Source organism: Balaenoptera borealis, assembly GCF_965194805.1.
Source record: "Balaenoptera borealis genome assembly, chromosome: 11".
NCBI classification, from domain to species: domain Eukaryota; kingdom Metazoa; phylum Chordata; class Mammalia; order Artiodactyla; family Balaenopteridae; genus Balaenoptera; species Balaenoptera borealis.
Genome location: NC_138868.1, coordinates 39,854,382 through 39,867,038, shown reverse-complemented (window position 1 = coordinate 39,867,038; position 12,657 = coordinate 39,854,382). Strand labels below are relative to the sequence as shown.

The following is a 12,657-nucleotide window of genomic DNA, read 5'->3' as shown; positions in this document are numbered from 1 at the left end:
AAGAAAAACAAAAAGGAGTGGAATTTAAATTATTTCATCTGGGAGTATTTATAGAATCAAGTATAATATTTAGAAATATTCTTTTATACACTTAAATACAAAGTGGAGTCTTAATTCACTATAAAGTAATTTTTGGATTTCTTTTCCAAGTACTAGAGATGAAACAGTTCAAGTATATATTATCCTTTTATGACCTTGGTACAAAACATACATTGCTTTGCTAATATGCATATTTATTACTTATTTCCTACTTATTTCTACCTAAGATTAATCATTCACAAATTTGCAGATCTTATCCTCCAAAATAATCATTATTCAATCAGCCATAGCTATTATTGATACCAGTAAAATCCACAAATGCCATAGGGCTCAAATCAAGTTCATCTTGCTTATAACTCTGCTTATTTTGGTGGCAGTGGAAAAATGAGACTGCACATGGAAATAAACTCTGATACCCACTTTGCTGCCTCCTTATTTTCGAAATCTAGTCTTGCGAAGAATGGGAGCAGTTCAACACAGGACATCTACTGGTCATTAGCTACCTTAAAAATTGAAGGTTTCCAAAGGGTATCAAATACAAAACTAAACACTAACATTTTGATAAGTGATCAGTGCCTCAGTTTATTGTTTTTCAGAGGAGCTCAATATGGCCGTAATAGATTATTCCTGCAGTGGTTTAGAAAGCTAGAAAATCCCATATTTTAAGTTTAAGATCTTAATCATTCATTCAAGAAAAACTTAGTTCCTTGTTTATGTCTAGTACTGTGTCAGGCTCTTGTGATACAAAGGAAAATTAGCTGCACACGGTCCATAGTACAGTATCTTACACTAACTTAACACAAAGCTTTTGACCTATACTTGGTAATAAAGAAATTGTTTCCTATAAAACAAGATTAATGTACAAGGATGAGAACATACCCTGGTAACTTCCAAAGTGGAAAAATAATACTGAGCTTATTGTGAAGTTCCTGAAACTCGTCAAATGTCCGGAACACAAATGATGGCTCAAGCTGTCCTTCCCTCAAAATTCGGACTACGTAAATCTGAAAAGAAATCACACCCCTAACACATTAGATTTATAATATAACCTTTCTTGATAGAAAATTTTCAGCTTGACCATTATATGTACCAAGTGCTATTCACTTTGCAATATATATGTCACCAATAGGAAACAGCAAATATAAAAGTCAAGGTATTTATAGCATATCTAACTACATTCTAAGAGTAACCTTAACTATTGTCTAAATAAATAAGAACTGGAATGTGAAAGTCATTCTATTTCTAGGGTTAAATATAAATGTCCTTCCAAATTTATAAGTGTAGTGCATTTGCAGTGAAAATATTAGCAAGTTAATTCATTTAGGAGAGCAAATGAGAAGGCAAAACTTAGGGTGACTGGGAGATGGGGGAAAACCTGTCTTACTGGATATTTAAACTATCAATATAAAGTACTTTAAAGAGTAAAATGCTGGTGCACAGAGAGTCAGATATATCTGCAGAAGACCAGAAATAAGTTCAGGGATATAAACTTACTATATTTAAAGGTGGCATTATAAATCATTGGGTGGAAAGAATGGACTATTCAGTTAAATCGTATCCTAAAATACTCAGTAAACATATAAAAATTTACTAAGAATAGGTAAAAATCAAAATAGTGAAGTCACTTTTAAAATCTATCAATTTGTCAAAAATTTAAAGGCTGACGGTGCTATAAAGTTATCCAACAAAAATATTAGCACAAAAATAACAGCAAAAAAGATGATAATGCTATACTATTGGGGGGGGGGGAAGCACACTAAAGATCCTGTTTTTGTTCAAAAAACCCAACTTTATGTGCATGTTTTATAATCATTCCTGGAGAGTGGAATGAGAACTTGGATTTTTAATTTACATTCTTCTATATTGGTTGAGTTTGTTACACTGAGCAAGGTTTACCTTTGAAATTAAAAACAAATTGAAGATAAGGAAGGAGAAAAGCAAAATAGCACCACCCTTTCAGTCTTGTCTCTGAAGAGTATCATTTGTCCTTCATGATTCTGGAGCAAATTTACCAAGAAATAAACACCAAAAAACAATTAGGGATGCTCCAAGTATACTTACTAATTTTTGGACCATCCATGGAAGAAAGAAGTATGAAAAGAACAAATGCTTGAACTTTAGCAGAGTCAGTGAAGGAAGTAGGAAAGGACAAAAATAATGCACGCATGAGTCTCTACAGATACAGAACCAAACTTACGTAATGTTTATCTGGGTTGTACTTCTTATGGTAAGTGAAAACAGAGACTTCTTTGATTCGACCATCTTGTCTAAAGGAGTATGTTTTGGGTGAAAATGAAAGGATGGGCTCATCATTGGAAGGAAGACCAGAAAAACGCAACTGAGCAAGGTTGTGAATGAAGAAGTTAAACTTTGTGGCAATGCTTCCCAAACTTGATTCAATCAGCCTACGAGATAATCAGACAATGTGTTAACATTAAAGTTCATAACATTCGCAATTATTTTAACAATAAAAGATGAAAAACACTTTTATTCATTTAAAAATATTGAGTAGATTCTCACTTTGTCAAGGAGTGAGAATCAAAAAGAGTCAAAAAGTAAAGGTCAGGGAACCTCACACAAAGGTTTTTGCCTTGCCATGGGACTGAATGTTTGTGTCCCCCAAAATTCAAATGTTAAAGCCCCAACCCCACAGGGCCTTTATGGAGTTAGTGTCCTTATAAGAATGACTTTCTTCCTCCTTTTTCTTCTCCTCCCTCCTTCATCTTCAAGCTTGAACCCTCACCAGGAAGCAAATAGGCTGGCACCTTGATCTTGGACTTCTCAGCCTCCAGAGCGATGAGAAGACTAATTTCCTTTGTTTAAGCCACCTTGTTTATGGTGTATTGTTATGGCAGGTCAAGCCGACTAATACTTACATGCCTGCTTTATAGTTTTGCCCAGGGGAGCCAACAAATCTCGAAAAACAAAACAAAACCCATCAATACCTAAATTATCAGGATTAGTTTGGAAGGCTATATAAAAGTCAGCTTCCTTCAATTCAATTCAGCCCAGACTCTTGAGACTAGGGAAGTCCAGTCCAGTGTTTTCTACCTCTTCTCCACTGAGAGGAAGAAGGCAAGAGAAAAAGGAAAGAAAAGAATATGAGCTCATGTGCTCCTCCCTGCTGTGGCATTTAATGAGGTGGTACCACTAGTCTGTGACCAACCTGGTCACCAGACCTTTAGAACATATTTGCCAGGAAGATCTGCTTCTAAAGTAATAATCACAAGTTCAAATGCCACTCATTGGTACATGTGTTTCAAGTACTACATCATATAACAACAATTTACTACAGCAGTGTCCCAGAGTTCACTGTTTTAAGCACTTATGGTATCCATGAAAATTGTTATGGCAGAATCCTGAAAAATACATTAGTAGAGATATCATTTTAGAAAAAAACCTTGTATGTGATACTGTAGAAAATATGTTTTGCAGAAATGATTCATAAATGGGATGTTTAGAATTGAAATCATATACTAAATAAAACTTGAGATCATATTTTGAGAGAAGTAAATTTTTTTTTTTTTGGCCACGCCACACAGCTTGCTGGATTTTAGTTCCCCAACCAGGGATTGAACCCAGGCCACCGTGGTGAAAGCGCCGAGTCCTAACCACTGGACTTCCAGGGAATTCCTGAAATAAATGTATTTTTTAAAGTGCTATTGCCGATGCTTCACATTTATTCAGTAAATAAACTTTTGATAAACCTATTTGCTAGTACTGTGAATCACAGTTTTTTCCTATAAATCAGAATTTTGATATATAGCATTTGTTTAAACTAAGGAAAACAAATCAAGGTTAAACAGTGTGTGCCTTCTCTAATATACTTAAATATACCTTACCTAGTAAAGAAAATTGTAGCTTCTGCATCTGTAGTTTGGGGTTGAAGTGCATCTCTAACATATTTCAAATCTTGAATACTTGTAAGTTCTGGTAACCCTGAAGGAATCATCTTTAGAAAGGATAAAAGGTTTGTGAGTTAAATTTTTTAAAAGTCTGTTCCTCACCCCTCCCTAAAAGCTGGCCAAGTAATCAGAAATAAAGCAAACAAACCAAAACAATCACAGTTTTGAAGAGTTTGTTAGTGTTTTAGGGACTAAGTGATTCTCTCATAAATAAGAAAAATCTTGGCCAAGGAGATCAATTGTTGCAAGTCATAGCCAGTTTATGGAATAAACGCTATGAAATCCAGGTCTTTTGTGTAGTCCTCTGTTTCTACATCAATTTCAGTCACAATAATCATAGGGGTTTTTTTTGGTTTGTTTTTACTTAATATACAACCAGAAAAGCACCGAAATCTTAAAAGCACAGCTTAATGAATGTTCAAAATTTGAACACATCCAGATTAAGACATAAAACATTTACCAGCATCCCAGATGATACTCTCAGGGTCCCTTCCAGTTACTATTACTGCTTATCCCCAGGGTACCCACTCTAGTGACTTATTTTTTTTATTTTATATAAATGGTGCCTGGCATATTTCACATGGCAGCAATTTTAAAATATTTCGGTAATAATATGACACTTGAAACTACAATATTTCGGTAATAATATGACACTTGAAACTACAATAAATTATATATATAGTCCAAAAATCACAAAATATCTTTTTTAGATACTGAAACACAGAAGCATTAATATAAAATTAAATGCTTGTGAAGAACAGAGTTACCAGTGAAAGAAGGTTAAGAAAGAGGTTTGTTTGCTTTCTTATCAAGTTGTAGGCTTGACAGCAGAGGTCCACAAACAACTGGAAACGAATGGTGGGCTTTTCACCCCCATTAATGACATACGCCATATCAGAGGTCAGCACAAAAGGAGCCCGATCCCTATTTAAAAAGAAAGTACATACAAAATATTATTTACAGAAGATATTCAAATAAGTGCTATTGCTATTACATGGCTATTGAACTAAAGCTATCTGAGCCATAGCAGTCTCTAAGTGGGTAACTTAGTAACAGGCAGTTCTGAATTTGCATAATTCTTAAAAATTCACATTTCCCCAGGAAAGCCATCATATAATCTCATTATTTAGGTAGAATTTATATATGATATTTCCAAGGTGATATTTATCAATCCACCCACAGCCAAAAAGAGATCAAATATTAGTTACAAACAAATGTAGAGAAAAAATTTGTACTCGTTGCCATTATATAAATGGGAACATTTCTAATAGGTACCACTAACTAGATAAAATACACCTTAACTCATTTCAAAGGTTACACACACATACTCATTCTTTCTGCTACATGGTAAAGTCATCTTTTAGAGCCTTTTTCAACCCTAGTTACACTAAAAGGGAGCTACAAGGCAAAGAACAGCAAGAAAAAAAGCAAAGTTTGGGGCATTAACTTGGTTTTTTTTGAAGTTGATTTTTTAAAATTGTAGTTGATATACAGTATTATATGTTTCATGTATAATACAGTGATTCACAATTTTTAAAGATTATACTCCATTTATAGTTATAAAACTGGCTATATTCCCTGTGTTGTATATCCTTGTAGCTTATTTTATATGTGTACAAGTATATCCTTGTAGCTTATTTTATATGTAATAGTTGGGGACATTAACTTGTGAAATAGGAAGTGCCTCTATTTTCTTTAGCAATAATAACAATATTAGTACCTTTTGAAGCTACCAAACATCTGTGCGTGGCCCAAAAACTTTCCAAAGTCAATGTGAAACATGTGTCCTGTGCTTCGAAGCATTATATTGTCATTGTGTCGATCACAGATACCTAAAACATAGGTGGCTACACAGCATCCAGCACAAGAATAGATAAAATTCTCAGAAGCCTATAATAAAGATACAAAATTATCTTAGGAAAAAGATTATTTTTAAAGGAGGCAGGGTAACAAAGATTAAAGTAATTTATCACTCGTTGAAAACACTATTATAAACCACTTTCTCAATAGCTTGTAAACTGGGTTATGGTAGCAGAAGCCAGTTTTTCAAAAGCAAACACCCTTCTAAAGGTGGTTATTGCCCCTTCTCTCTAGCTTTTGTCTTTCAACAGGTAGAGATCCTGTCAGTCCCTACTTAGGGTACACTCTGCCTTTGAACGTCTTTTAAGCATCATGTTTGTGGAACCCTGCTCTTCACAGGCTCTGCTGCTTACCACAAGTGGTAACATTGGGACAAAGATTAATCTAAATAAAGGAATATTTTTCCCCCTTTTTTGGCTTGTAGGAATGGCATGTGTAAAGCAAGAAAGCTTATATCTTTAAACATCCAATAATATAATGAATGTGTCTTGTTGTCCATTTAGTGACTCCTTATGTGTCATCTGCAAGTTTCTCAAAGCTGGAAGACCTTCTTTCACTTTAGTCCTGCCTGTCCTGGGGATTAAATTAATAATATAATGTCACACAGAAGGATACAAGTTGCATACAATGAGTATTTGTAAAGCAAATACTAAAGCACATGCATTTAGTTTATTCTCAAGATACTACATTTCTGAACGGAACAGTCATATGGCTCTACAGGTCCATGTGATTAATTTTATTCCATAACCCCCTAGAAATCTTTAGTGGTGGTGATGATGATGACGATAACAGCATATGTTTACACAGCACTTATCACAAAACCAGGCATTGCACTAGTCTCTCTCTACACACACACCAGAGTATATGTGTGTGGGTATGTACATATTAAACTCATTTAAAATGCCACAACAAAACAATGATGTAAATACTATTATTACTGTTATTTTACGTATGAGAGAAACAAAAACAGAGATTATTTGCCCAAGATCACATCATTGTTAAGTGGCAGAGCCAAGATTCAAACCCAGGCAATGAGATTCCACTATGTTATACTCCCTCTTACTTAGCAAAGCACACAGAAGAGCCAAGTGCATGAAAGCCATTCAAAGTATGTTACTTGACAATTATTTTGGGTCAAATAACTTATTCAGAATCACAGAGCCAATATTACTGTAAACAAATATTAGCTTCTTTCCCCAAACCACAAAGAATTAAGAAAAGGGACAGCTCTTAAATAGTGTAAAAGACCAACAAAGAACAAAATTCCTCTACTTTACTTTCATAGGTCAACAGATAGCATTTGTACGTATCTATCTCTAAATACGATACATTAATGATTTGACATAAACTAGGATCTCATTAAAACTTAGAAAAATACTGTTTTCACAACTTAAACTAAATGACTAGTCACCAGAGCTGGGAAATGAAAGCACCTAACACCTATGTAACACATTTCTGACAGTAATTTAGAATACAGAGACTAGCTAATCACCTTTTCATATTCCTCTTCAGAGGGATTGTATTTCCTCAGCCACTCTGCAAGTGGTTTATCTTTAAAGGATCCAGTCACACCATATTCCACCTGGATTTTCCTGAGGGTATCTGAAGCAGGAACTAGCTCCACCATGCCTTTAACAACAAAACATTAAGATATGTGAAAATGTCTCCCCCCCAAATTTACAGCTTTTGATGTTTGACATAAGATACCAGCTAACAATCATCATTTAAAAAAAATCAACTCTGGCAGCCCATGCTAGAAAATGTGAAAAATCAAAATGATTTTTTATTTTCAGAAGTACCCAAGATATAAAACTGAATTTGACTATTTCAGACTTTATGTCTGTACATCCATGTGCTACCCACACAAATAACAATTTTAATTGCAAACTAGATAATACTGACCTCACCAATTAAGTTACTTACAAGATATATGCTGTCCCATTTTGCACAAAAAACTTTCTCTAGTCATGTACTTGGGCAATATAAGAGTGTTTCAGAGTACATTAAGCCCTTTCAAAGGGAAGAACAGATGAAGATTGTCTTTGTGATATGTTTGAGTCTCATGGCTGTCTTCCTTACTGAAATGTAAATGCTGTGCTTATGTAGAAAAATCTCAAAAATATGTTTTTAAAGACAAAATCCACATAGAGAACTGTACCTTTTGTTTAAAAGAAAGTATTATGCACGTTGGAATATATACAAAATAGTCTCAGAAAGGGAATTCCCTGGCGGTCCAGTGGTTAGGACTCTGCATTTCCACTGCAGGGGGCACGGGTTCAATCGCTGATTGGGGAACTAAGATCCCGTGTGCCGTGGCCAAAAATTTTTTAAACAAGAATAAAAAAATAGTCTCAGAAAGCTATGTAAGCAGTTATATTTTGGGAGCAGGCTGCCTAGGACGTGTGGGAGAAAACTAAGTTTTACATTCCAATTTATTCTATTACATGTATGGATATTTTACTATGTGCGTATATTTTTTATATATTTTAAAAATTAGTTTTATATATTTTAACAAATCAAGGAGATGCACTGTTATCAAAATAAGAGATACAGACACAGAGACATGCTTTGAAGAAAGGACTGGAAATAACCAAGAAGGCCAAGTCCTCCAGGCCATCCCAAAAGAAAGCATGCACGGTCAGGCTGTAATCCTAGTAGACTGGTCACACATGGCAGAGTGAACTCATTTGGATCCTTTATGTTGTTTTGGTTACATTATCTGGTTTATAGTTCACAGTGACATCCTTTTTCAATGAATACCTGCATCTTGATTCTATGAGTATGTTTAATCAAATTTTTAATATACATACAAATTTCTAATTTCATTATCAAACATACAAATGTAGAAATTACTGTGTACAAAACAGTGGATAAACGTTCATAAATATACAAAGTACTACTATCCCCTGAGGGAACTTAAAATCAATACAGCAGAGAAGACGCAATGTCTGGTAAGTATTAAAGACAACTGCTGAGTCTGGAGAAGGGAGGATTACTATAGACTAAGGTGCTTGTTAAAAACTTCACAGAGGATGTGAATGTGATTTTTCATTTGAAAAATAAGGACACTGAGATAACACAAGTGAAAAGCTTTAGCACAGGGCAAATCACAAAATAAGCACTCAACCATTAGAAACAACATTAAAAAAAAGAGGGAGTTGACTGCCTACAAAGTTACATAGAATTCCATAAGAAGAAAGAAGAGTTCAACTATATGAAATAAGTATAGTGACAGAAAACTAATCCAGTGAAATGGTAGGCTCTTGTTGATGAATGAGGAATCTTGCTTGATAAAGTGACTTCCACCTTATAAAACTTATTGTCATGCAAGCATTTATTAGGGCTACTCATTGAGTTACTATATAAAACCAGCAAGAATTCTTAAACTGACTTGATTTCCCTTTTTTTGGCCATACTGCGCGGCACGTGGAACTTCCCCGACGAGGGATGTATCCTATGCCCCCTGCAGTGGAAGCTTGGAATCTTAACCACTGCACCACCAGGGAAGTCCCTGACCTGATTTCATTTTGACAAGATAAAGTCTGCACATCCTTACCTACATAAGGAAAGTGATAAGGCTGAGATCATAGTGTACCAGCACCAGGACCCTTAGAGCAGGTACACACTGAGCTAAATTCAAGGAAAAAAAATAAGACATAGCTAACATATTTACCTCGATCTCTGCCAGTTGAGAGACATTTGAAAATTACCATCCTCAGATCTAGTCCTTCTTTAAGCCAGATCTTGTCCATAATCTTTATCATTTGTAAAGCTAACATATCTTGCCGAAGATCTTCACCAACCTTGAAATCAAGGAAACAAAATGAAACTTGTACATTTCCAAAAGACTTAATAGATTACATATAATAAAAGGGGGGGGGGTGTGGGGAGGAGGGAATAGTGAAAAGTGTAAAGAATAAGATGAACAGAACCACATTTTTATTCTTCTGCAGCATTCTAGAGAAAGTTACTTAACCTCTTCATGTCTCAGTTTCCTGATCTGTACACTTTAAAAGGTTAGGTTTTATGGTATGTGAATTATGTTCAATTTTTTAAAAGGGCAATATGGAAGATCTTTGTGTTGATCGAAATATTTCATATCTTGACTGTATCAATGTCAACATCCTAACTGCAATATTGTAGAACAGTTTTGCAAGATGTCACCATTGGGGGAAACTGAGTAAAGGGTATACAGGATTTCTGTGTAATTTCTTAAAATGAACTACAGTGAACTGCAAACTTCAATCTACAATGATTTCAAATTAAAAGTTTACTTAAAAAAAAGTTAGCTCTCCCCAAATGAATTCTAACTGGATCACATCAAGTTTTCATTTTCTTTTTAAATGGGTTAAAATAAGTTTAAAACATAATGATGAACACATTTTTGAGACTGGCCAAGAAAATTATGGAAAAAAAGAGGTGATTTGCCTTAACAAATATTACAACATATAAAATTACTGTATTCAAACAGATGATACTGTTTTAGGAAAAGGCATATACATCAACACAATAAAATGGAATCTAAAACCAGATCTGAGTATATGGGAACTTGCTATATACATATCAAAGGTGGTTCAAGAGAAGCTATCTTGATGAACCTCCACTAAACGAACTCACTGAATTAACTAAAACTCTCCATTCTTTCTTAAAAATAATACTAATTGTGATCACAACACACAAAACTTTGGTAATAGATTACTCTAAAGTACTCTACTCCTGCTGCTTCCCACAGGTAAGTTATACGTTTCCAAAAAGAGTGCCCCTCTCATAGTTTTGCAATATTGCCCTGCACTTCTCCAGGGCATACCATTTCACCTCCAGGTGAAAGGCATTACCTAGAGCTATGATGTACTAACACTTAACTAGCATGGCCATATAAAGCAGCTCTAGGCCAGAGTTGCATTTATTACCAAATCCATTTGGGAACAGTTTATCTCAGTAATAATTTTTCACATAGTTATTCAATTTAATTAAATTCTAAATAAACAAAATTACTGTTGCAATTTTGAAAAAGGAATTTGAGAAAAGAATTTTTTAATTACCAAAAAACAAAATACCTTACTCTGCTCACCTTAAACATGACGTTAATTTCTTCCCCCATTGGATCAGCATTCACCATTGTGACTTTCAGGGGCACAGCATTAGAACTGAAGAAGGAACATGACTACAAATACAATATGTTAAGCATTAGAATGATAACACTGAAATAAAAACTTAAAAAAAATTTTTTTTTGGTCCAAGGCATTTCTCCTTTCACTTTTTCCTTTGAATTAGGGCAAATGAAATAACGCAGGTGAACTGCTTCTTAGATTATCCGGCAGATAAGAGGTATATAAAGATACTTTTTGAAACTTAAACATAACACATTGTCTAAGCAGAGAAGCAATACCTTAAAAACTTGAGACAAAAACCATCAAAAGTTTGAAATATTATGACACTTTAAAAGTGTTATAATCCTTCAACAAAGCACAAAATTTTGTATATGCTTATCTTTCCTCTAAATCAGTATGATCTGGAATGAGATCTCTACTTCTATTCATGGTACTAGTAAAATTAATAATTGGCCATGGGATCAAATAGTGACACTAAATTGAACAATTTCATTAGCAAAGATCAAGTCTAATATTAAAATTAAACTGGCTAAAAAACTAATTAAGAGAGCGAGAGCAATTTAAAGGAAACAACAAACAAAATCCAAGGGGTAAATGTAACCCCCCCCACCCCACCTCCAGTGACATAATTATACAGCTCAAGCACCCACTCTTATATTGAGTTGGCCAAAAAGTTTCTTCGGTTTTTAAGTAAAGATAAAAGACACATTTTTCATTTTTACCAAGAACTTTTTGAACAACACATTCACCATTTTGTTCCACTACCTTCTGCCATTTTTCAGGCAACTATATAATTCCATCTTCCCAAAACTTTTTATCTTCTTGAGCAAAGAACTATTCCAGGTGCCTTTTTTTTTATACAATATTTTTTTAACATAAATTTATTTATTTTATTTATTTTATTTTTGGCTGCATTGGGTCTTCGTTGCTGTGCGCAGGCTTTCTCTACTTGCGGTGAGTGGGGGCTACTCTTCTTTGCGGTGTGCGGGCTTCTCATTGCGGTGGCTTCTCTTGTTGCGGAGCACAGGCTCTAGGCACCGGCTTCAGTAGTTGTGACACTCGGGCTCAGTAGTTGTGGATTGCGGGCTCTAGAGCACAGGCTCAGTAGTTGTAGCACACGGGCTTAGTTGCTCCGTGGCATGTGGGATCTTCCCAGACCAGGGCTCGAACCTGTGTCCCCTGTATTGGCAGGTGGATTCTAAACCACTGTGCCACCAGGGAAGCCCCCAGGTGCCTTTTACAGTCTTCCAGGGAATTGAAATTTTTTCCACTCAGAGAATTTTGTAAAGACTGAAATAAATGGAAATCCGAAGGTGCAATGTCTGGTGAATATGGCGGATGAATCAGAACTTCCCAGCCAAGCTGTAACAGTTTTTGCCTGGTCATCAAAGAAACATGCGGTGTTGCATTATCCTGATGGAAGATTATGCATTTTCTGTTGACTAATTCCGGATGCTTTTCATCAAGTACCACTTTCAGTTGGTCTAATTGGGAGCAGTACTTGTTGGAATTAATGGTTTGGTTTTCCAGAAGGAGCTCATAATAGAGGACTCCCTTCCAATTCCACCATATATACAACATCACCTTCTTTGGATGGAGACTGGCCCTTGGTGTGGTTTGTGGTGGTTCATTTTGCTTGCCCCACAATCTCTTCCATTCCACATTATTGTACAGTATCCACTTTTCATCTCCTGTCACAATTTGTTTTAAAAAAACAAATTGGGAAATTGGGATTGACATAT

General features: G+C 35.1%; 1 protein-coding gene across 9 annotated transcripts in view; it reads right to left on the bottom strand.

The window, feature by feature from the left end:
* Nucleotides 1-12,657, bottom strand: part of PIK3C2A (phosphatidylinositol-4-phosphate 3-kinase catalytic subunit type 2 alpha) — a 110,628-nt gene that overhangs the window by 5,742 nt on the left and 92,229 nt on the right. For 8 of the 9 annotated variants that reach the window (XR_014231388.1, XM_082341374.1, XM_082341376.1 and 5 more), the window contains 8 exons: nt 10,876-10,968; nt 9,478-9,607; nt 7,297-7,433; nt 5,665-5,834; nt 4,712-4,868; nt 3,882-3,991; nt 2,237-2,444; nt 919-1,043 (listed from right to left, as the gene is read on the bottom strand). Coding sequence is in view for 8 of the 9 variants with exons in the window: in XM_082341374.1 (XP_082197500.1) it covers nt 919-1,043; nt 2,237-2,444; nt 3,882-3,991; nt 4,712-4,868; nt 5,665-5,834; nt 7,297-7,433; nt 9,478-9,607; nt 10,876-10,968 (1,130 nt within the window). In the remaining variant the exon portion in view is untranslated. Of the gene's footprint in view, nt 1-918; nt 1,044-2,236; nt 2,445-2,464; nt 3,101-3,881; nt 3,992-4,711; nt 4,869-5,664; nt 5,835-7,296; nt 7,434-9,477; nt 9,608-10,875; nt 10,969-12,657 lie in introns of those variants that run through there. The other variant, XM_082341380.1, reaches the window with a different exon arrangement.